General features: G+C 42.0%; 1 protein-coding gene across 1 annotated transcript; it reads right to left on the minus strand.

Moving 5' to 3' along the window:
- Positions 1-3,279: 3,279 nt before the first annotated feature.
- On the minus strand, positions 3,280-8,578 carry nefma (neurofilament, medium polypeptide a). The gene is made up of 3 exons (XM_034546955.1): positions 7,342-8,578; positions 6,396-6,520; positions 3,280-6,264 (listed from the first exon to the last, which is right to left on the minus strand). The coding sequence occupies exons 1-3, from the start codon at positions 8,353-8,355 to the stop codon at positions 4,182-4,184; spliced, it is 3,222 nt and encodes a 1,073-aa protein (XP_034402846.1). The 5' UTR covers positions 8,356-8,578; the 3' UTR covers positions 3,280-4,181.
- Between the last annotated feature and the right edge of the window lie 16,931 nt (positions 8,579-25,509).

A 25,509-nucleotide genomic window follows, 5' to 3' on the forward strand; every position in this document is an offset into this window, starting at 1 on the left:
CGTTCTTGTAAGGTGCTTTTTTTAACGACATCACAACAGACAGCGTGAGCGCGAGCACTTCACTTCCAAGAAGACCCGATCCGGTAAAATCTCCTCCATTTGAGAGAAGAACTTTGGCGGAGAAACTACAGGTAAAACAGCCCAGATCAACCTGGACCTCACAGACAACGGACTGAAAGGAAAGCGGCTCAGGAACCTTCTGAAGAGACCGGTACAAGGTTTGGTTAGCTGGATGCTGTCGTGCTAATGCCGTATTTTGCTTTATAAATCAATGGGGACAGATCCAGCATGGACAGTTACGGCAGTAAGGGACATGAAGCACTTGATGGAAGAATTAAGAAAACATGAGAACACACATGATAACTCATCAAGCAGCCATAGTGAGCAAAGTGAACGTCGCTACCAGCTGGACGACGGACACAGGATTAAGGTGAAGAAACACAATGAGGAGGATAAAAACAGGCTCACTTTAACCCTAACAAGGTTCATAGGGGCATCTTAATATATAAACATGTTCTATTTGATTTTATATATATATATATATATATATATATATATATATATATATATAAAATCTAATCTCTATAAATAATAAGATTTATATTATGCAATATTTATATTTTATTATAATATATTTATGATATATTATATATATATATATATATATATATATATATATATATATATATATATATATATATATATATATATATATATTAGTATAATGAATTGTATGAATAAGATTTCCTTATTATGTCAGTGTTGGAATAAATTTTAAATATTTTTAAAAATCCCATTGAGTAGTGCTGAATTGAGCAGGTCTGTATTTTAACGTTTTATATATAATAGACAATGTTGTTTTCTAAAGTTACATATAGTCCCAGTTTTAATGCGTCTGAACTGAGACAAAGTGACTGATTGCCAGATGAAGGCACACATACACACACACACACACAGTAGCTATAGTATGCCATTATTTACGGTAATAGCATGCATTTTGCAGACAAACTCAGAGAAATGATGACGGTAATGATTACTTTGATGAGAAAGGCTGATCTAGTTTATTACTCCAGGTACATGTGAAATACAGAAAAGGCTGTCATTGAAACTGAACATCTGTTTCATAAGTACATCTATAATCTTCCCTCATGTGATAAGAGACTATCCAAACAAACACCTACTGATGCACATTATCCTCTGATACCTGGCCTCACCCAGCAGCTGCTCTGTTATTTTACTCTCTTGGGTAGATATTACGTTCAGACAGTCTGCAGCTGCTCTCTGCATCTGGGATGGTGCAAACAGTCCTGGTGGTGGGTCTAAAAAACGGATGCAGCTGTATTTCTTTCGCACTTCTCGGTCGCATTCTTTGGTGCTGACAAAAACAAAGCCACGGATTTAAAACCTCTTGGCAAACTAGTTCAGCAGAACATTAATTCATTTTAAATCTGAAGAAATATCTTTCAGCAATAACCATGAGTAAATCTTGCCCATCTTTTCAGCATGGTCGGACAAACCTAAATGCACTCCAACTCTTTTTTTTATAGTAGATTAGATGAATTACATTCTTGAATGATTACTTCATTCTTTTTCAAATTACATCATTGGCACATCCATCAGATTACATTTTGTGGTAACTATTTAAGAGCAGCTTTCGATGATGAAGTTATTTTGGTCTGATTATCAATCATACATCCTAATACAGCATTACATTATACACGTGCATGTGGCCGGTAGAACATCATCATGATTAAGTGTGAAATCCATAAAGGTGTATAGATCACCTGGGGAAGGGCCAGAGAAAACTGTGTCTAGTGTAATTCCTTTGATTGATTGATTTTTATATGCAGTAACCCTCTTGTTATGTTGCAGGTCAAATTGACCCATTTCAAAGTTTGAAAATCTAGAAGAAAAAAATGTACGTACTTTTTCCATATGAAACTTATTCTGCTTGCCTTAATTAATGTAATCAACATAAAAGAAACTAAAGGTTCAAATCATGTTTTTGCAATCCCCCCCCCCCCCTCCCTCCCTCCCTTCAGGATGATGTTCGGGAAAGTGAAGGCTATAAGGGGTCAGAAGTGTCAAGTTTAGACCATTTCTTTCTTTGAAAATGTATTTCTTACTACCTCCCACCATGTTTCACCCTATTTCTCACACACACACACACACACACACACACACCATATTTCATCCAAATCTCACACGCACTCTCTTTCTCACTACCCCACCTGTGCGAGAATTACAGATACTATTTTGATTTTTATGGGAACCTTTTATTTTCCCACGGGAAAACTCCACCCACACTTAGTCGGGGAGGGGCAAAGAGAGTCCTACCAACATTAAAGATACATCTACAGATACATACACCTCAGCAGCTTACTGTAGGACAATATGACTAACAGAAACAAAAGGATGACAGCCCTGGAGGCTCTGGAGCACATCTTTGATCACTACAAATCATATTATAATGGTACTGATTATGATCCATCAGGTGCCTCCAAGCGAGACATTTGTGTGAAAGAATTGTGAAATACAGCGGTCATCCTCACCCGTTATTAGCTGAGACTGTCTGCCGAAAATATTATAAAGACAGTGCCATGCCCCACCAGGATGTCAGTGACTCAAACTGCTTTTGAACTGGTCATTCCAAACTCAAAAAGTCATTCTAGAAAATGACACTATAACTATAACACTATAAATTAAGTTTACTTTCAACACAAATCCGTATGACTCATTTGGCTTGATTTTGAGTGAGCGGGTCAATATGACCATAAACAGCAGAGTTGTCTCATCTCTATTTATCTACATCACCCCATGAAAAAAAGAAAGTTTCAAAATGCAAATAAAATGTAGGAAACAATACTTGTTATAGTAGACAAATGCAATGTATATCTATTTTTTTCCAATGTACCTAAAAACTTGTTTGAACATGTATTTTTAATAAAGTTATCCTAATTGAACTATGATCTGGAGGGGCGAATAACTCCATGCCACTAAAAAACTGATTGAATTGTCAGTAATGGTGTTGGTGATGAGGTACACACTATATTTATTAGGAATTGTTGGTTTCTGACAACTTTTGGATGATTAAACATTGCTGTACCTTAGAAATGAACATAACAGGAGGTTTAATATCCATCTCCACAGACTGGTATCAAGTATATGTTGGAGTGAAAGCTATTTGATTATAATGTGTAATGTTTGATATACATATATATTCACAAAGCAAAAATATGAACACAAAAATATAAATGACAAGAAACAATCTCTTTTTTTACTTCATTATGACATTTATTGAGCAAATGCTGCTGGGAAATTGTTCATGATGAGTAAAGTTATGGGATTGCAAACAGTAGCACCTCATTTATTTCTGTATTTAAATTCAAGTCCACCCTACGCATACGAGAATGCATGAATCTACGCATTTACAGTTGATTTATTTTTCAGTTGCACTCAGGTAAACATAACAGACACGGATAAAAAGCATGTTTAAGGCTAAGAGTTTCTTCAGGTTTGTTAAGCTTTAACTGGATGTATATGGTCATGTGTTATCGATGCCCGGCTCTTTCTTCTCTGTATATGGTGTAATTGTTGTTAGTTTTTTTTTGGCTCAGTTGGTATCTTCACATGTCAAGTAAGGCTTCTTCAGTAGAGCAAGTGTCTGTGTAGAGGACCCTCCCGCCTGCGTGTCCCCCCTACCCCCATCCCACCCACCCCCTTCACTTAAACTCCAAAACCCTCTCAACTTTAAGAATATTCCTCTACAATGCATTTAATCCTTTTACATATTTACTCTTTTTACAGTGCATGTCTACATGTCTATACATACAGAAGATAGGAAGGTTCCCCCCTCTCCTGAGCTAGCATGCAGAGACCCCCCCTCCGTCCCGTGAGCTCGCCCCGTGAACTGCAGAAAGAAAGAAAAAGAGGATAAAATGTCTCAATCGCTAGCTCCTCACCACGTCTGCAGCAAAGCCCGTTTTAAAGCTGTCCCTCAACATGCATTTTTTTGAAACTTGTAGCATTTAAGTTTTGGCTTCTCTTTATGATTTGTTTGTATGTTTGCGAGTGGTTATCTTTATTACATCGCTCTAGCTGTATGATTTTCTTTTGTAATGTTAGTTGTGGGTTGATTGCTTATCTCCGTGTCCTCCACCTCAGCCGCCCCTGCAGTCCGCTCATTCGGCCTCCGTCACCTGCTTGACGGACAGGCTGGAGTGCTTCTCCGTCTTCTTGGTGGCGAGCAGCGTCTCCTGCGTCACTTCCTCCACCTCTTCCTTCACCGTTTCGGTGACGGTGACAGATTTGGTGACGTGCTTGGATCCATCTTCTCCGGTGGTGATCGTCTCCACGGTTTTGGTGATCACCACTTTCTGGTTGGCATCTTCCTTGACGGGACTTTCGTCCACGCCGTTAGCGATCACGCCATCTTCTTCTTTCCCCTCGTCCTTCTTCTCTTTCTCTTCTGGGCTGCTTTTGTCGACATCGCCGTTCATGGCAACGTCTTTCTTTTCTGCGCTCTTCTCATTTGTTGAGTCGCTCTTTTTCTCTGATTTCTCTTCAGCAGCTTTTGGGGCCTCAGACTTGGCGGCCTTTGGGGATTCAGCCATTGGAGGTTCGGGTTTTGGGCAGTCTGACTTGGGGGACTCGGTTTTTGGTGAGCTGGGTTTTGGGGATCCAGCCTTTGCTGAGCCTTCTTTGGGGGACTCAGATTTGGGAGAATCAGGCTTGGGGGTCTCAGACTTAGGAGATGCAGGCTTGGGGGTCTCAGACTTAGGAGATGCAGGCTTGGGGGTCTCAGACTTAGGAGATGCAGGCTTGGTGGACTCAGACTTAGGAGATACAGGCTTGGGGGACTCAGACTTAGGAGATGCAGGCTTGGGAGACTCAGATTTAGGAGATGCAGGCTTGGGAGACTTAGACGTTAGGGAATCAGGTCTAGGTAATCCAGATTTAGGGGACTCAGGTCTAGGTGATTCAGCCTTAGGGGACTCAGGTCTAGGGGATTCAGACTTGGGGGATTCAGGCTTTGGTGATTCAGACTTGGGGGATCCAAGCTTTGGTGATTCAGACTTGGGGGATCCAAGCTTTGGGGATTCAGACTTGGGGGATCCAAGCTTTGTAGATTCAGACTTGGGGGATCCAAGCTTTGGGGATTCAGACTTGGGGGATCCAAGCTTTGGAGATTCAGACTTGGGGGATCCAAGCTTTGGAGATTCAGACTTGGGGGATCCAAGCTTTGGAGATTCAGACTTGGGGGATCCAAGCTTTGGGGATTCAGACTTGGGGGATCCAAGCTTTGGGGATTCAGACTTGGGAGATCCAAGCTTTGGGGATTCAGACTTGGGCGATCCAAGCTTTGGGGATTCAGACTTGGGGGATCCAAGCTTTGGGGATTCAGACTTGGGGGATCCAAGCTTTGGGGATTCAGACTTAGGAGAATCTGGTTTTGATGCCTCGGTTTTTGGAGCTTCTATCTTGGCTACAGCTTCTTCTGCTTTCTCATCTTTTAACTTCTCGTCTCTTTCGCTTTTTTTGTCTTTGTCCACATCCTCTTTGTCATCTTTCTCATCCTCACTTTTGGATCCTTTGTCACTACCTGCACCTTCATCCTGATCGCCATCCTCCTCTTCAGCACCAGCTTCCTCTTCACCTCCGCTGCCTTCTTTGTCGTCGGCCTTTTCTTTGTCAAGAGAGGCTTTAGACTCTGGAGCTTTGGAGCACAAGACTGTCTCCTCAACTTCCTCTTCTCCCTCTTCTCCGTCTCCTTCATCGACTGTCTCCTCATCCTCACCCTTTTCTCCCTCATCCTCTTCTTCCTTCTCTCCTTCTTCTCCCCCTTCTCCGTCACCCTCTTCTTCCTCATTTCCATCCTCCTCTTCCTCTTCAGCGGGTTCGCTAGAGCTAACTTTGGCTTCAGTGGCGGCTAAAACTTCCTCCTCGCCCTCACCCTCTTCCTCTTCCTCTTCCCCCTCACCCTCTGCTTCCTCCCCATCTCCTTCCTCTTCCCCCTCCTCTTCCTCAGCCTCATCTCTTCCCCCTCCGAGTGTGGCAGACAGCTCTTGCGCTATTTCCGCCAGGGCCTCGTCGATGTCTGACTTCTCATCTTCAACCTTTGTTTCTTCGATGATCTCTTCCACAAACTTGTGGTGCACCTTCATCCTGGGAGAGTCTGATTTAACCTTAGAGATTTTGGTAGGTGTGACAACCTGACGATAAGGGAAAGTGCTGAAGTGGGTCTCCTCACCCTCTAGGAGTTTCCTGAGGACAGCACATGTATACAGAATATATTCAGTAATCCCTTTGTCATACAGAAAAGGGTACCGTTTATTTGAAATAAATGCAAATGTTATTTCTAAAAAATGTAAATTGCATGTCAGTATATTGGCTACCTGTATGCAGCGATCTCAATGTCCAAGGCCATCTTGACGTTGAGCAGGTCCTGGTACTCGCGCAGGTGACGAGCCATCTCCCATTTGGTGCTCTTGAGCTCATTATCCATCTGGTGAATTGTCTCCTGAGAAAACAGAGCAGTACACAATACAAGGTTGATTACGTACAACAAGATGACATGCAGAGAAAATGTTGCATCTTTGAACATCACCGTCATGGGTTATCAAGACTTGTGGGAACAGCTTTGCAAAGAATTCAAAAACATGTTTACAAATTGACCTTTAAGTTAAACTTGAACCTGTGTTGATGCCTCCGTCTTTTAATTGCCGTGCACATTTGTATAAACTCGGTGCACCAAACCCTGTAGCTTTAATATAATCTGAGGCCACACAGCATTCATTCATGTTGAAGGTCTCTCTCTCAAGGACAGCCTCCACTCTTGTCAATGCACCCCCACACCCGCCCCAAAACCTCAGTGGTGTGATGTAAGGATACAGCATCGACCCATGCCTCTGACTCAGCAATACAGCGAGGGGGAGGGGGGGGGGGGGGGGAGTCTGCTGCTGCAGCGTCTCCCTTTAACCATTTCCTGACACTAGGCAAGTGATTTGTAAAGGAAGTCAGCTGTTGTAACTTGGAATAATGCGCTCATAGCGGTCATTACGCAGCAGAAAATGTTTCAACACCGGATCTAAACTATGATTTAGAAAAGAAATCAATTCATTAAGTTAGCTTTTGTTATCTCCCTCAGATTAAAACCTGCGTCACACTAAAATATACGAACAATGAAATATGCAGTGCATTAAAAATCTATACGATCGCCACCAACTCAAACCTCTTTTTTTTCAAACACAAAAACATTAACGTGAACATCAAATAAGTCTCATATAAACATTTTAAAAGTGTATTCAAACGACGTGTTTCGGCTCGGTGGCTGCGTCCTACCTGCAGGCTGGACAGGTCGCTGTTGTGGCGGTCCTCGATGTCATTCAGCTGCCTCTCCAGCGACTCTCTTGTCCCGCGGATGGACTCCAACTCCACGGTCTTGGACTGCAGCTGGCGCCGGTAGTCGGATATCTCATCACGGGCGGACTTAATGGCGTCCTTGTTCTGATCCGCAGCATCGGTGAGCTTAGAGAAGCGGCACATGAACCAATTCTCCACCTGCTGCAGGTTCTGGTTGGAGTGGCCCTCCAGCTCGCAGCGGATCTCTCGCAGAGCCTCGGTGATGTCCGTCTTCTGGAGGTCTTTCCTCTCCACGGTCACCTGAGACTCCTGGATCTGGGCGAAGAGGTCGCTCACCTCTTCCTCGTGGTTGTTGCGGATGAAGGCGATCTCATCCTGCAGCGACTGAACTTTCTTATCCAACTCAGACTTCCCCAACTCGGAGTTGCTCGTGTCCTTCTTCAGGAGGCGGATGATGGCCTCTGTCTCCTCCCGGATGCGAGCCTCTTCGTCGAAGCGGTCCCTGAGCCTCTGAATGTCCTCCTCGATGTGGTCGGTGTCGAGCTGGATTTGCGTCTTGTCGTGGTGGATCTGCTCCAGCATGGAGCGCAGCTCCTGCAGCTCCTGGTCGTAGTGGTCGCCCAGCTGGGAGCGCGACACCTGCTTCTGCCGCAGTGCCTGGATCTCGTCCTCGATCTGCTTGTTCTGCTGCTCCAGGTAGTGCACCTTGTCGATGTACACAACAAACCGGTCGTTGAGCCCCTGAAGTTGCTCTTTCTCGTTAGATCGCTTGTAGTCTCCGTTCAGGATGGAGGTTTGACCATAATCAACGCTGTCGGCGGAGCTGAGCACCGTTGAGCTGTAAACCCGGGATACCGGCATGTTCACGCTCCTCTTGTAGGACGAGGTGATGGTGGAGCCGGGGCTTGCCCGGGACCAAGACTGGGAGCGAAAGCCACTGGATGGGGTGCCGCCAGAGCGGCTGTAGCCGTAGCCGGTTGTCCGAGTATCCATAATTCTCCTGAAGGGGCTCCCTACCGTGTCCACCGGGTAACCTATCCAGTCAGACTCTGATGTGCGCCGGAATGAAGGTGGGAACGGTGCAAAGGGTGAAGGCGTGGGGCGAGTTTGTATGTGGGTGTGTGAGTGTTATATGAGTGTGTGTGTGTGCAGGTGACGGGCTCTCACAGAGAATGAGACCTCATCTGCCTGCGCCTTATATATCGGAGGCACTGTCGCTAACAAGGCAAGTCCAAGCACTTTTATTCCGTCCGTTGATCGAAGGGAGGGGAGTGCGCATCCCCCCCAGGCGGTCTGCTAATGGTCCGGGGTCCCGCTACGTCTGAACCACGTGGGTTGCAGGCGCTACGTGGGTGTCCGATTGAGATAGATAGATAAAAACAATTTTAAAAAAAGATAGCTCGATCAAAAAAAAAACATTTACTTTTTAACAGTTTTAAATCTTTTCTCCCTTTATTCAAAATGACGTAACTGGTCGAAACGATGCTTGCTGAGATGGTTTCGTCGCTTCAGCACCACGGACAGCGACAGTGGTTTCCTCATCTAAAACACCTTCCCTGATGACATGACAGCGGTATTTTTCTGACAGATTTGTGAATTAGGAATGCATGAACTTCTACTCCCACGTGTTTTTATTTATTTATTTAAAAAATAAACAAATCCCAAGTCTAAGGACTCTGAAGACTTGCCTTGTCATTTCCCTCAACCAGGAAGTGATCACCAAACACCAAATGATCCTGTGATTGTGGTGGCAGGAGTTAACATAATATTATATGAATAGTAAAGCCACCTATTAATATAGATATTCTTCATTTGTGCTTTAACATTTGATGTGACAAATTAGTAACGCTGACATTAGAACATTAAAACTTAATGTTGAATGTATTTCTGTTTAATATAACTCAGATCCATTCATTAAATCATGAAAGTAAATTGGATTTAGTCATTCATTTATTTTGAACCTCAGTGAAACAAAAAAAGAGCCAATGTTCATCACACTTTAGGTAGAATCCTTTATGCAGCCTACATCTGGATTTTCTTTGACCTGCAAAGCATTATACTTGGACATTTTCTATTATCTTGTATGGGGAAACACATAGTTATTTTACATTCCGCATAGCTTTACTGTATAGTGTTTGTACATTTGTACATCTTACAGGGACACATACACACACACTTTTCCTCCAGCTATCTCTGGGGTCCTCACTATCAGAAGTGCAAAGCTACATGGGAATTGCCTTTTCCATCCATTTGCTGAGACATTTCCCCTCTGAACTGCACAGCGTCAGTGGGGATGCCCGACGGGTGGATCGGCCTCACCGACAGGCTATTGATCTCCCATCAATCTTGACGCTTCCCTCTAATCTCGGGTCACTCCGGTCAAAGCGGAAACGATTACCAATTGTTGGAGGGGATGCAGCAAAAACAGCTGCATTAGTGCTATTTGAGGAGCCGTGACTTCATGACTTTAATCCTGTCTAAATGATCCTTTCTCCACAGGCGCTATAAGTCCTGCAAATGGTGATTGACATACAGATTAGTAGTTAAGTGGCAATTCTTCCACTTCTTAAATTAAATACCTGACAAAAAATAAATAAGGTATACCTTTAAACAGTTGCTTGTTGTAGATATAGCATGTGAGTAGAGAACTTATTCTGCTTTTCAACAGGGAATTAGACATTGGCCATCAATCACCTGGCTACATTTTCTTGTCTCACTCTTTTGCTTTCCTTTCCGAGCTTTAGTCAACCAGAGCTAATGCATCAAGCATGGCCCATTTTAGATTGCTCCTGAGACGGAAAGGCAGGGAGAGAGAGAGAGAGAGAGAGAGAGAAAGAGAGAGAGAGACAGAGGGAGGGAGGGAGGGAGGGAGAGACGGTCACAATGACTTTCTCTTCCTGATATGTATTGTAAATGCTTTTCTCCAGCAGCCCCACCCACGATCTCCTGACACACTGACGTTACAATGTCCTTGACCACTGCTCCATGAGTTTCTCTGTGCAGGTCCTCCTCCTGGTTGCATGATTTTTAAACGCATATATGTAATTGTCGGGCCTTTCGCTCAGTAATTTGAGGTGCTTTTGGATGTCCTACGAGGGTCGACGGTGGTAATGTGATGTCCACAGTGGCGCGACGGATGTGTGTGCATGGGCAAAAAACAGCGGAGTCATTCAACATCAGTTCTGGGCTCCAGCGCACTGCAGAAGGGTTGGAGTGTTTTCAAATGGCACTGCAGCAGAAAACAAACTCCAGCAAAAGGAGACGAGCCCATCCCAGTAAGCCCCAGTCTGTCCCAGCTTCTAACCTTCAGAGACCAGTCCGCCGAGAGCGCATCCCCCTTGATATGTGTTCAAGGCAGGAGCGTCTTTCTGTGACATGGTGTATATGTTGTTATATACAGTATATGCCGATGCTGAGAATACAAGAACAACGTGACCTTTTGTGCCGCTGAGTGTCACATATAAGTGGCTGCGTTGCAATGTTTGTTAATAGCAGTATAATAAAGCATATGACAGATGGGTCACATAGTCCAAAAACGTGCTTTGATGATCAACAGTATGTATTCAGAAATACTAAGGTCATAAGTACCCACAAAAAGCGAGACTTTGTCACTGTTTTTAAGCAGCAGCACCTGTGAGCACAAGTGATAATATTAGAAAAGGATAACACACAATGAAAGGCTAAATAAAGTCAGCAAACTAACTCATTGCTGTTTCTTCTTACCCGGTGATGTTACTAAGTGTAAGCACATTCTATTATTGCACTTGCTCAAGTAAAGTCTTGAACGTAGAGCTTTTTAATTTGCAATAGAGTACTATTAGTAGTGTTGGTCTGACTGAAGGATCTGAATACATCCGTTTTGTTCCAGTTCATCTTAAAAGAGTTGGATGGAGAAAACCATTTCTCAATGGACTTTACTTTGTACCGGGGCATTGTCAACATGTGGGATGCAGGCTTGTTTATGTCTACACTCATAATGCTCCACTATGTGAATGTGTGGTGATTGGGGTGTGAATAGAAATGCAGCATGTATTATTATACATTTCCTCATGTTTGCAGGCTCTACATTTTATATTAACCAGCTTAAGGCCCTTCTCTGTGTGTGTGAGTGTGTGTGTGTGTGTGTGTGTGTGTGTGTGTGTGTGCTTCAGTAAGATTTAGAGCACAGTGTTGAGGCGAATGCAGGTGGTCAGAGTGAATGATTTGACTCACACGTAGCCATAAATCCATGAGCTGCTCAGGACACCAGTTGGAACTGTGTCTACTTTGCCCTCTTCATCTCTGTTGCTGTAGCTATCTGTTGGGGTGCCCTCCTCTTTATCACTGCTGCTCTTCTCTTCTTTTTTTGCATCCCTTTTTTCCTGAATTTTCACTCAGGGTTGTTGACTCATTTTAAATTTGATTTATTTCTTTCCACTCAGTCCATGTCTTTTTTTTGCTATCACTATTCTTTCCATCTGTTCCCAGCTCTCCTTGTACTTCCTCCCTCTCTCTTTCTCCTTCCTCCCCCTCTCTGTCTCCTTTCCTCTCTCTGTCTCATTCCCTCTCTCTGTCTACTTCCTCCCTCTCTGTGTCTCCTCCCACCCTCTCTCTGTCTCCTTCCTCACTCTCTCTGTCTCATTCCCTCTCTCTGTCTCCTTCCTCCCTCTCTGTGTCTCCTCCCTCCGTCTCTCTGTCTCCTCCCCTCTCTGTGTCTCCTCCCTCCCTCTCGCTGTCTCCTTCCTCCCTCTCTCTGTCTCATTCCCTCTCTCTGTCTACTTACTCCCTCTCTGTGTCTCCTCCCTCCCTCTCTATGTCTCCCCCCTCCCTCTCTCTGTCTCCTCCCTCCCTCTCTCTGTCTCCGTCCTCCCTCTCTTTGTCTCCTTCCCTCTTTCTGTCTCCTTCCTCCCTCTCTCTGTCTCCTTCCTCCCTCTCTCTGTCTCCTTCCTCCCTCTCTCTGTGTCTCCTTCCTCCCTCTCTGTGTCTCCTTCCCTCCTCATCTCTGTCCCTCCATACGTCTCTGTCCTGCTCCCAGTCACCATAACGGTTGTCCGAAATAACATTAGCGCTTCTCCGCCGTCTACAACATTAGCATCCATCTGCTACACCTGACATCGCATACCTTCAGTTAATCACAAGCAGTTGTCATGGTGATGTCCTTCACAGGATACAGTACATACACAATGTTAAAATGTCCTGATGCACCAATACACCTGAGGTATTATCTGGTACTAGTTTCTCATATAGTGATGTGGAAGAATAACATAAAGCCAACATTACATTCAACATAACTTTGTATACCTTGCTATTAACGTGTTTGGAAGGTTTTACTACATCACATATTTTGTCTCCCTGTTGCATAATTGTGCATGTGTTTGAGCCTATGTGCACACCTCGGGAGAATTTAGATTATTGCATGTTCAGCTCCCACCTGAAGGCCGTCGTATATTGATTAACATTTTTCGCCCCAGTGGTCTTCACAGCTCTGCTGATGCACATGCTGGTGAAGAAAATCAATGTGGGGGTTGTCTTTCGTGTTTAGAGGAATATATTGTATTTAGTGAAACCCGTGACACTCAACCTGCAGAAGATTGTATTGTGTTTGTATAACGATTGCCCTTGAGTATGTATATCTGGATTCAGATTGATTCTGTTTGCAGTTTAACTGACCTTGTTACATTACAAAGGTATGCTGTTCAACATTATTATAATAGAATACTTATAATCCTATAGTTATATTTCCAAAGATACTAATATTTGTGTGGCAATTATAAACGTATAAGGGTATGCTCTCTTTCACCCAGTGAAAACAGGATGGAGTTGAGTTTGGTGTTATTCTATATCCAATGAAAATACAGAAACCCTCGATATGTAAGTAATTACGAAAAACAGCTGTCACTAGTTTTAGAAAACCTTTTTTAAAGAGCAGTAAATAGAGCTTTTGTCACAGTATATTTTCAGCTGGGAATTATTATCATCACATCTTTGTATAAAGTATAAATATAATCTTTCTCAGTAATGGGGTGCAACTACATATATTGACATGTACTAAAGTACTATAATTATGTAACATTTTGAGGTACTTGTATTTTTCAATGTGAAAATGTTACTCCATTATATTTCAGAAAGAAAATGTGTACTTTTCATTCCACTATACTTAATTGACAGCTCGTTTGGATACTTACTTTGAAGATAAGTACTTTTACTTTTAAAACATGATCACCCCACCTTGACAACAGTCAAATCCAATTAAGTAATTATTTTTCAATGGGGTAGTTCTGTATTATAGTGCTTCTACCTTTGATGTAAGTACATTTTGTGATATTGATACTCTTACTGAACTAAGGGATCTGAGCACTTCCTCCCCCACTGACTCTGCCTTTAAGTGTTCAAATAGAATCTGTAAAAATGTAAACAGATTGCTTATGATGAGCATTATATTCACATAAATGAATGGTTTATTAGCACTTTGTCAGAAGAATGTAATGCAAAGGTCAACACTGTGTTGGATCCTGGGAAGGATGGTTGAGAGGAGACGAGGATCAGATGGTGATGTACAGTAAGCAGTGTGTGACAGCTCTATGGGGTGATGTTAGCAGGTGGGATGAAAAGCTGTGATGATGTCATGAGTAGTGGCCGGCCAAGAAAGAGCAACACGAATGGAGGTGTGGGGAGGGGGGCGAGAGAGAAAAAGGGAGGGGTTACATAGGATCTGCAGTTTATCTGCAATGCATCAGTAGCTTTCCCTCGGTAAGTGTAGATCAGATGCACCGTCTTCTCTGGGAGAGGTGATTTCTCTGTGGACGGCTAAGTAGCCACAGAAATAATACTGTTCCACATTCTCCTCGCACAGGGAGTATGGCTGGCAAAAAGATAAATAGTCACCTCTCACACACACACGCACACACACACACACACACACACATAAAGAAGCTGTCGGATTAGACCTCTGTGGAGCCCGGCAGGTTAGGAGTCACAACTGAGTAATAGGAATACCTGGGGAAACAAGACCTACATAGTAATAATTTGCTCCTCTGTTAGGGAAAAATATGTTTCCAAATCTGGAGAGACATCAAACGCTCAATAAAATATCAACATTATTTTTAATCCCACTTTTTAATGATGTTAGGCAGCACAATAGATGACAAAAACAAGCGGGGACCATGTTGTAATTCGGTCGGCTCCCTGAGTGAATGCAAAACCAATTTATAGCACACACACAAACGCACACACTTTATATACCACTAAATTATATTTATTGCTCTTAATGCAGCATTTGGTGCTGGAGATAAATTATTTGGATACCCTGAAAGCTCTCTGCTATGTTCCTGTTCTCCATGATCCCACAGCAGCTGGCAGGACAGTTATCATGGCCTTGAGTTTAATCTTGTAAGTTCCAAAACACTCTAAGTACGTAGCAACATGATTTCTAGCTTTTTTCTTTAATACATGTTCATGTTGCTTGCATATGTTTTTGCCAGTGTTATTTCACTGCATGAGGGTCTCATTGTCTGTATTGACAGTCGAGATGAAATTCAAAATGTGTTTTTTACCCTGTAAGATCACATTCCCGGGCATATGTTTGCTCCAAGTCAAACAACATATGAAATGTGCTTACGTAAGCCAGCACCAACCAGTTTCAACCAATAATATCATGTCATCCATCCGTCGTTAATCTGCAACATTTCTTCATAAGGGAGGTGCGTTTAGAGCGAGCCACAGCACAGACATCTCGAGCTCCTACCACACTTTCAAGCTGTCCAATCAAACGCGTGTGGGTGGAGCGTGTCGTCCCTTAAGCAGCAAGGTTGACGGTTCGATCCTTGGCTCCGACAAGCGGACAGCATGTATAAGTGTTCTTGAGCAAGACACTGAACACCAAGTTGCTCCCTGGGCACTTTGCAGCAGAAGTCAAATTCCATGTAACAACAATGCCAGTTTAAGTGTTTAAATATAGCAACGGTGCTTCGCTGTATTCAGAGCATATGTTAACCGTGTACTGTGTTTGCAAAGCACTTTCTGCCACCTCCAGCACGTTTGTGGCGTCCTCTTCCCTCAAACATGTCAGCATGTATCGTGTGGCTAAGACGTCAATACGACAGCGCGCCAATGTCATCCAGACAAATTGGTTTACACATGTTGTGCTTTGCAAATAAACACACCTGATGTCTGACGGGAGGATCCGGCATTGTGCTGCAGGAAGCTGTCGTGGGTGCAGTTCTTCAGGATCACGCAGAACAAAAGCAAAGGTCTTGTAGTGGGTTGAACATGCAAACGCTGTCACGGACACACATAGTACTCATCAAATCAGTGTGTTTTACTCTCTCTCGCTCACACACACACATACTGTCAAGGTCTTGCCTCACGATGAGCCTTAACATATTTGAACCTTAAGTCAGCAGCTTTACTGGTTTGGGGGAGGAAGTGAACGATCAAAGTGTGTTATCCCTCTGAGGGTGAGCACTGTGAGACTATTTAGTTATGTCATCACTGTCTGTTCATTTGTACTCTCTTTTCACAAAATCACACTGTGTTCATCATGTTAGAGGGTTATATTTTTTACATGACCTGACTTTTTCATACAAAGAGAGATACAATCCAGTCATCAGGTGGGTCGTCGTCCTTGAAAGAATACTTCTCCCACAAAATGGCCATTTGTATACAAATGACCCTGTTACCTTGAGTTCTTAAATAATTATGTATTTTCTGACATGCCTCCACAGCAGAAAGAAGTCTTGATAAATTGAAGTAAATGAGAGCTGTGTTTAACAACGACAAAACTATATCAAAATATCTGTTTGCAAACAGAACTCGAGGAGTTTAATCCGAGTCTCATTTATCCAATCATATCCTCAGTGCTTCCAAAGCACATGCATCTTCTCTAAAATCTTGCTCTTTAGGCACTTCAGAAAAGCTCATTTCATAATCATGTTGTGCTTTTTAGTTACCAATGTAACAAAACAAAACAAAAAAGCATATTCCAGATTAATTTTCATATTTTTTTATCTCTCTATCTCCAATATCCTGGACCATCTTCAGTCGTCTGACATCATGTTTTTAATCTCCATCGTGTCTCATTATCCTCCTTCTCTGCAACCCTCCTCCCTCCTCTGCTGTCTCCACCTACACAGAATCAGATTAACTGGCTCTTTTTTATGTCTCCGTCCTCCTCCATCATTTTTATAGACATTTTAGTGCTGTGAATTGTCTATTCAGTACCCGTTCTTCAGGAAATTACCTTATTGCTTATTGTCTGATGCGCCAGACAAAGTTCAAAGAAACCAGAAAAAAGAATTAGAGAATCTTAAATGACAATTGTCATCGTTGTCTTAATTTAGTGAACTAATTGTTTTGTAGAATACTGTCAGTACCAAGTTAAATGAACCCTTTTGAGGGTAAACATCATATTATTGGGTCAATATCATTGTGAGATAGGAAGTAACTCTTCAGTTGACTTGGATGACTCACCTGAATCCGACTGATATGAGTCAGCAGTTTTTCTACAATACCTGTGTTTGTTCTTACGTTATACATGCAAAACTATGGAGGTGGTCATTTAAGTGTTGTGTCAATCTTTCACCTGTAGTGTTTTAGGTGATGCTATAATTAATAGCATTACAGGTAAATGAGCTTCATCAGCATCTCCTATAAAAAGGAGATTGTTTGAGACTCGATGTGGTGCTATGAACTCAGACTAGATGCTAGCAGCACTGCTGAACGGACGGCAACTGGTCCGTCCATCACTTTGGATGACATAACTTCTCATAGGACACAATGTCATGCATATATTTCAGTAGGGTGTGGCTTCTACCTTTGCAATTAAGAGTGGGGCCCAGACAGAAAAGAACATCTGGACCCCAAGATGAGTGTCCTTGAAGAAATCTGGCTTGAGGAATAAAAGAATGGGCTTGATTTATTACTTATACTACATTTGAGGGTAAAGGTGTTTCTGGACATTGTTCAAAACTATCAGTGAAGCGTAGGCATTTAATTTTCATTTAAGATGTTGAATGAAAATCTCAGGGTAATGGTCATTGGTAGTCAGTGAAATGATTGCCTTGGTGTCTTTATATTTTTTTTTACTTTCCCTTTTTGGCTTTCATAAACTCTTTCGTGCCTGCATGCTCCATATCAGTAAAATACTGTTCTTCTTTTTCCTTTTTTTCCCTTTTCCTTTGAGTCGTGACAGGCTGCTCCAATATGAAACATAAAAATAGAGGGAGGTAACAATGTTAGGGAGACTGCGTAAAAATGTTGTTTGTATGGTCCTGTGGGACATTAACTGGTCTCAAGAGCAGTACACTGTGAATACTATTTCTGTCTGATTTATGTACAAGAGAATCTCAACGCTCTAATGGATGCAGCAAGGAACAATTAAACTGTCTACGCTACTAGAAATACCACTTAATGTAAAAGTGTGGCGTGTTCTTTGTGTGAGGTAAAACACACAAAGGCATATACATCTAAAGTTATTTTAGGCCAGTCCAGTATTTCTCTGGGACCTGTCAGCGAGCTGCTAGAGAGTCTGAGGCGCAGAGAGGAAAGTGGAGTCATGCTGCAGAGGTTGAGCTGCAGAACCATGATACAGCTGAATGATGGAGGGAGAGAGGAGAGAGGCAAGGGGAGGGGAGAGCAAGGAAAGGACAGACAAAGATGGAGTGAGAGAGGGAAGGAGAAAGGGATTGAGAACAGAGGCTTTGAGGTGAAGGAAGGTGGGTGTTGCTTTGTGTGTGTGTGTGTGTGTGTGTGTGTGTGTGTGTGTGTGTGTGTGTGTTGTGGGTTTGCTAAGTATCCATTCGGAACTCATTACGTGACTGTTGCTGCAGCATGAATAGGACATTGTTGCAGTGAAGGGGATGGTCTCTGTGCATGCTGTCAAACTGTTGCCCTCCACAAGTCCTCATAGCTGATCGACAAAATGTGTCGCAACTTCCTGAATGACTCGTCTTTTGGGGGGAGGGGGCATTTCCACCTTTATTGGACAGACGACAGAGTAAAGGCAGCCTGGAAAGCAGGAGGGGAGAGGGGTTGGGCTATGACATGAACAAAGGTCCCACGGCTGGAATCAAACCCTAGATGTTGTGTTTATTTGGTATTTTCTGTAACCATTGGGCCACCGAGTAAGGCTGTCTCCTGATACGCAACTCAAACTATTTGATGAGGCACTTTGTTTAAAAGCCATGCTGTCTAGATTAAAGGTGGTTGGAACTGTGGTTATAAAGTAAAAGCTTATACAATATATTTAGGTGAATTGTTACTGTTGTCTCAAAAGCATTGGAATTTATTTTGGCAACTTGCTGACATCATGAAGTTAATATAGGCTTACCTACACACAGAGCAACATTAGCATCATTTTGGGGTCATGTGTGTGACCACCTGATGACTCTTAAGTCCAGCACTCACTCCTTCAAGCTCTATTTTGGTCTCCACCAACCAAACCTTATCTGATTGTTAAGCTGATAAATGCTCCACTATGTTCACCAGCTATTTGCTAACTCTGTCTGTCTGTTGTTGATGCTGGGCAGATGGAGAGCTGTTAGAGCTTTTTTTGTGTGTCTGAAAACAATGCTGATGAGAGTGGTAAGAGTGAACCTGTAAGTTTACAGAACAACAAAAACTAAATGAGCACAAAGAACGCTTAAATGCTCGCTCAAAAGCATTATATCAACCCGGGGGAATCCACTATTTCTTGCACAAAGAGCTAAGAGCTAAATAACTTGATCCATACTATTTTTTTTATAGTTTAGTTGTCTTACATTGAGTGTGTACTTTGTGTATTAAGGTCCTTGTAATTTTTTGAGAGAGCATATAGGAAATAGCAAGAATATAGGAAAAATCAAAATCAAACAATTAACAGAAGTTTAGAGATTGTTTTGTACCAGATATATTGATCCTTTCTACACCTCGACCAGCAAGATAATTTCAATTAGAATGTGGGATTAAAGTTGTCATTAAATTGTGATTTAGAGAACGGCTGGAGGAGAATGAGGGTACATTTATTTACAGTAATAGGTTCACTAACATGCCATCATTGAAGGTAGCCTGTAGCCAATTCTGCTAAGTACTACTTTGTATTCAGAGACCGTATGTAATCCCTCGAGTCAGTGCTACTGCCTCAAGAAAGATGTGTGTGTGTGTGTGTGTGTGTGTGTGTGTGTGTGTGTGTGTGTGTGTGTGTGTGTGTGTGTGTGTGTGTGTGTGTGTGTGTGTGTGTGTGTGTGTGCGTGTGTGTGTGCTTACTTGTGTGTCAGCTCTGCTGTTGCATACGAGACAATGTGATTTTGTGTACGGACACCCCGGCCTGGACAATACCACGAGTACTATAACATCATACCTTTCTCCGCCTTTAAATATTTTTTGGGACATTTTTCTGGTTACATTTAGGACACTTCTCACCCTCTTCAAATCACCATCGTAATCAAGGTCTGGCTTTAGTGCTGGAGTTAATGGTTATGGTTGAGTAAAGGTAATGTGTTAAGACACTAAGCGTCCCGATATGCACGCACAAAGATCTGTGTGGGTGGTTTTTTTGGTGTGCCAGTGACTGACCGCTTGGTGACTGTGCTAATGGACGGAGTTGAAGGTTGAAGTAGAAAAGTGCCTCTTTGTCTCCATTTCTTAAATTCTTTCAGTTATCACTTTTTCCTGCTTTACTTTATCATCCTTTGACGTTTGCATATAAATTAATACAATCTCAACCCATTTGTAAAAACTCTTATTGTACCACTAATGGTGGCTCAAACAATTACAAACTTACACTTTACATAAAATTACATATTTTGTATTAAATACACTGGGTTTGGAAAGGAAATAAACTATGCTGCTTCAAAGGAATGCTCATCAAATACAATCTTCTTTTTTAAAGTTTTTATATGGCATACACATTTTTCTTATTATTATTCTTCATACCCGCAGCCCTACTGAGCAACTTCCTGAGGTCTGCTCTTGAAACTATATGCAACACTACATTATAGATGAATATTTGTTTGCGTGTTAATGCAGAACTAACTATAGCTACTCTCAATGTAAGAAAAGCTATCATGAGACCCATTAAAGGAAAGGAGGGATGGTGGATGGATATAAGAAAGGGATGGAGCGAGGGTGCCTCCCTAATGGAGATGAGTCATGGTCGTTGGAACCTTACATCAGCTTTGTGCCTCAGCTCTGCTCTAACATTAAAATCCTTGAAGTTAGTGCTTCACATTTTCTATTAAGAATTTTTAGAGAACTCCTACAGTCGCCCCTTGCCTTTGCCCAACTCACAAGCACTCCTTTTCCATTGTTATTTGCACATTTAAATGGCTTATATAAACTACATTTTGTATGATAATTCATTCTGCTCTGTGCTTTTGTTGTTAGAAAGATTTCCCTTCAGAGACAACACAGTCTAAATATGAGTATAGGCACTGCACCCTGTATAATAATAAGAGTTTATTGTTTGTTTCCACTAATCTCCCCTTGTTGTCACAATTGTTTTTCCGAAGTAAGACTTTTAGAGTTTGTACTTCAATTTACAAATATATTTAATATCAATATATTAAATCAATTGCAGCTCTTAGTAGGGTATATAATAAAGCTCTCAACACAAGTTCATGTACAGTAAGTTATGGGCATCATTCGGCATGTAACAGCAGGGATGAGTCCTTCAGAGGTAACCCATCCAGAAGTGTCTGCATCCACACAGGTTCCTATTGATGTCACTCGAAGAAATTCAAAGCATGAGAGTTTGTTGTCTCTCTCTCTCTAATCCACTAACTTCCCTTTTCATTCAACGCACTGTGCTGCGAGGCAGTCAGGCTGAACCGGGTTAGAGTAGTCGTGTCACGGTTGAGTAAGGCGTCTCTTTTGGTTTGGGTCACGAGGCTCAGTCACGCAACCCCCGTCTGGTGAATGGCAAAAGACTGAGCGTTACTCTGCATATTTCATGAAAGTGGAACCGGCTGCAAAGAAACTGCTGCACACAAGAAGGGGATGGGGGGAGGGGGGGGTGGGGGGGAGGGGGGGGGGGGGCATAAAGCAAGAAGGTAAAAACATTTTTTAATCTAATTTTGCTGATTTTTCAAATGAAAAAATTCTAACTTTCAATAAAACTTACAAGCAAATATAGCTTTAAGAAACTTCTTTACTGACCAAATAAATCAAATATCTGATGCTGTAATAAATCAAATATTTGAAGTTGTTCACTCTACTTCTGATCCATTCGGATATTTACTTGATCCCTATACATTTCTTGACTCTTTTTTTTTGTTTTCATTATTTGGCCGATTGCAGTCATGTCTGCCGTGTAGAGAAAATAAAAAAAGTTCAATCTGAAAGCACTCCAGACAGACAATTGTTTGCAAATAATTCAGAAGGTTTGCTTATTACACGTATACTTATTCATTCAAAAACAGCATTCCAAGAAGTTCTGACGATCACAAAAAGAGCTCAGCATCGGCTCGATAAACCCTTTGAGAAAACAGTATCAGAGGCACAAGAGTTGGACAAACCTACCAAAGACACAGCACACGTTTTTGAGAATATACTCTGTGAGGAAAAGTGATGTTAAAGCACCAAAAGACTGACAGAGATGAAATATCACAAGCTTCTCCCCTCGGGTTGCCTGACTCACTCTGATGCCTCAGAAGCACCAACATGCTTCTTCTTCAGCCACCAGAGTGCTGCCAGCTTCATCAGCATATCTCATTTTTTTTTCTGAAGAGGGAGTAGGGGATGAGGGTGGTGTTTTGCATTTTGGGTGTGGCAAATGTTCCCCTGTTGCAGGACGAGTGTCAAAACTCTTCCTTCTTCACTGCAGCGTTGTTATTTTTGTCCCCCACAACATGCTGTTGTTTTCTCTGAATGAGTTCTTCAAAGTCAAAGAGAAGTTTGAACTCAAATAAAAACACAGTAAGAAACTAGATGTGAAAATGTAGAAATATGATATTTATACAATACTTCCAGTCATGACTAATTATATTTGCTCGTCAATACAACGTGTATGTTTGTGTCAGTGAGTGCATTGTGTGTCAGGAAGTGTGCACATGCTCAAATCTGGTTGTGCACTACGTGTGTGTGCCTCTACAGTCCAGTGCACACGCTGTGCTAGTCTATATTACTATATACCTCCGTGGGTCTTGTGTTTTCAGCCCGAGACACCTCATCAATATTTGAGAAGCCCATTCAGTGGTGAAGCAGGTCTGATGCAGCCGGGCGCGAGCGCTGGAAACCCTGAACCCTGAATAAACTGCATCAGCAACAGCTCACACGTGAAACATATGAATTTCATCTTTTTGTTTCAGCATCGCAGTTTCCTTGCAGCTGAAGTTTGTCTGTAAATAGAGCTTTACGAGCTTTAAGCTATTTCTGAAATAACAGACAAGATAGAAAACAATGAAACAATTGGCTGTACCTTGTTTCACTGGAGCGTTGTGTGCCTTATATCAGATTTCCAATGTCTGGCATGTGTGACACTGATGGTATTATAAAAACACATTTTGTCACTATAATCATTTTCATGTTGCTATCGAGGTTTAATTGAATGCACTGACCAATTGTTTCTATATTTGAGTTATTGTCACTTCTCATTGCAAGGACATGGTCCACGAAACATTACAAAGTCAATCATCATCATCTTCATACACAATGAGAAAGTAATATAATGGAAGCATATACTTACTGTATATTTGCAAAGGTTTACTTATTTTTCATATATTTCAATAAACTGCTCAAATAATCATTATATCTTGTAGTAATGCCTGAGTTGGTTTCCAAGTCAGTGAATAACACCATTGAGTGTAATTAAGCAGTGTTAATTCCCCTCTCATCCCCCCTCAAATAACCTACGGACTTTGCGTAAGCAACAACTGAATTGTAGTAAATAAGACTACAAAAAAGGAAAACAGTCTTATGTCTTCCTTTGTTTCTCTGTTTGCCACCTCTGTATCCCTCTCACTCTCAACTATCAGTGTTTCTGTCTCTTTCTCGTTTCTTTGAAAAGCAAACACAGCTCTCCTGGCAGCAAAGCCAGCACCGTTATCCATTACTCGCCGTCTCCTGCACCAAATATCCTCCCTGCCGACACAGCACATTTTCTTGGCGTAGAGAGTGAAAGAGAGGGCGGAAGAAAAGAAAGGTTTTTTTTTTTTTTTTTAAAGATTGAGAGACTGGAGGGCAGCTGTATGAGGGGGTTAACAAAGAAAAGAGCTTTCGGCAATAAACATTATATCGCTTATGGCGGCTTGGATGATGAGGGAGCTGCCTGCACGTTATCGCTCTAGACATCATTACAACGTGACACAAACTGAAATGAACTGCCGTGTGTGCGCTCGGAACGTGTCCTCATCCCATCGAGCAAATACACTCTTAAGCTCAGTGTGTAATAGGAAAGGACCTTCGGGAAGCACTGGTGATGACCGTTACTGGGGGACGTCAGAAGGGGCATCGGAGGAAATGAACATCTGAAGTCCAGTGATGTTATTTATTGAACACACAAATACAGCACATACGGGTGAGGTGCTGCAACAGGTGAACATGTGAAACAGTGACACAGCAGTGCACGAGCTCAAGCACTTACTAATGGTATGGAGAACCCAAACTAAGTATCGCACAAATGAATATGACAGTATGTGAAAATATCTAAATAAATACAATCAATCTTTTTCCGTAAAATGGTATTGCTTTTTCCCCTCAGCCAGACACAATGAGTGTCTTTGGAAACTTGGAGATCTTGAGTAGAATTTGAAATAAAATGTGTGAGTTAAAGAAGGGGGAGGAAACACTACATAATTTTTGTTTGTAAAAAATCTATATACCAATACTTACAAGTAAAAAACAGACATATCTTTCTATACTTTTATTCAAATAACACTACGTAAATATTATCAGCTAAATTAACATAATGTAAAAGTACTCGTGCTAAATTGCCCCTAGCTTTCACAGTGTTATATTATTATTACTTTTATTTGTATACTTCTGCATGGTTTTATCGATATGTATCATGTTTTATTAGCTGATCCTATGTTTTGCATTGAAAATCTGAATTCGCAGAGTAGTAATTCTCTCAAATCTCAATGTAAATCTACAGTTTCAATATAGTTAATTACTTTCCATTGAACTAATAACCCCACATGTAGCCTTAACTCTAAATTTAGACCAGTGCCCGAACCCAAAATGTACCCAAATCATCATGTCAACTTGTTGGAGTACATTTTGTCAATAAAAGGACGTGTGTTCATTTGTGTCTAATTCTCCTTACAACACACCCCGTAGACTTCCCCTGGACCTCTTATTCTGTTTCCCCTCCCTCCTCTGCCTCCTTTCCTGGGCTCAGCCAACGCCCAGTTACTGCAGTGCAGCTCAGTTCCCCGTTTCCCAAAAACTCAGCCCCCTCCTTCTCCCGTTCTGAACACCCTGGCCTCTCTGTGTCTCTCTCCCCGTTTACCTCTGTCTCTCCGCAGTGTGTGTGTGTGTGTGTGTGTGTGTGTGTGTGTGTGTGTGTGTGTGTGGGGGGGGGGGGGGGGGGGGGGGGTGAAGGGAGTTTTTTCAAGTGCTCAAAAGTGCCCTGAAAACAGAAGAAAAGAGTGCATACCTCCAGTTTGTAACAAATGTTCAGTTATTAATCTGTTTTATGACTCCTACCTCACCCTCAGTTTATGAAATCTATATTCATGAAACGCAAGATGAACATTTTTTTTACTGCAGCAGACACACAACAATATTACCTCTGCTTCCCTCCGCTGTCAGGAGAACCTAATGACCCCCAGACAGACTCATGCAGATCATTAAATGTGTTTAATTAGTTTTTCTCAGAGACTTTAATGACTTAAATAACATTAATGACACACAATGAAAGTGCCTGTATTGAGTGCTGTCCCAAAAACGCGTTAAACAGTGTAGTGAAAGTCAGTGCTGGGCTTTTGGGGGTAATTGAAAAGTGAGGAGACACAAGGCTTAGATTCCATCTCAAAGAGTGAGGAATAGTTCAGGAGATGTAACTGGATTTAATGATAGATCGGTTAGAGATATTCCTTCAGAAGAGAGGAGGACTTAATGCAGGAAACCCCCGAGTCCATCACTTTTTGCCTTGCACATTTGGCTGATGGTAGAAAGAAGAATGAGTCTTTATCTACTGATTGAAGGTCATTAGATTCAATTGAAAGTAGAATATACTGTTCTAAGGACAAGAAT

Source organism: Cyclopterus lumpus, chromosome 12 (assembly GCF_009769545.1).
Source record: "Cyclopterus lumpus isolate fCycLum1 chromosome 12, fCycLum1.pri, whole genome shotgun sequence".
Classification (NCBI taxonomy): domain Eukaryota; kingdom Metazoa; phylum Chordata; class Actinopteri; order Perciformes; family Cyclopteridae; genus Cyclopterus; species Cyclopterus lumpus.

What these genes read in the sequence shown, in the direction of transcription:
- nefma (XM_034546955.1), bottom strand. Translation starts at nt 8,355, where the DNA reads ATGGATACTCGGACAACCGGCTACGGCTACAGCCGCTCTGGCGGCACC. An exon ending in GCGACCTGTCCAGCCTGCAG is followed by an intron (nt 6,521 to 7,341) that starts GTAGGACGCAGC and finishes CTGTTTTCTCAG; the next exon opens with GAGACAATTCACCAGATGGA. An exon ending in ATTGAGATCGCTGCATACAG is followed by an intron (nt 6,265 to 6,395) that starts GTAGCCAATATA and finishes TGCTGTCCTCAG; the next exon opens with GAAACTCCTAGAGGGTGAGG.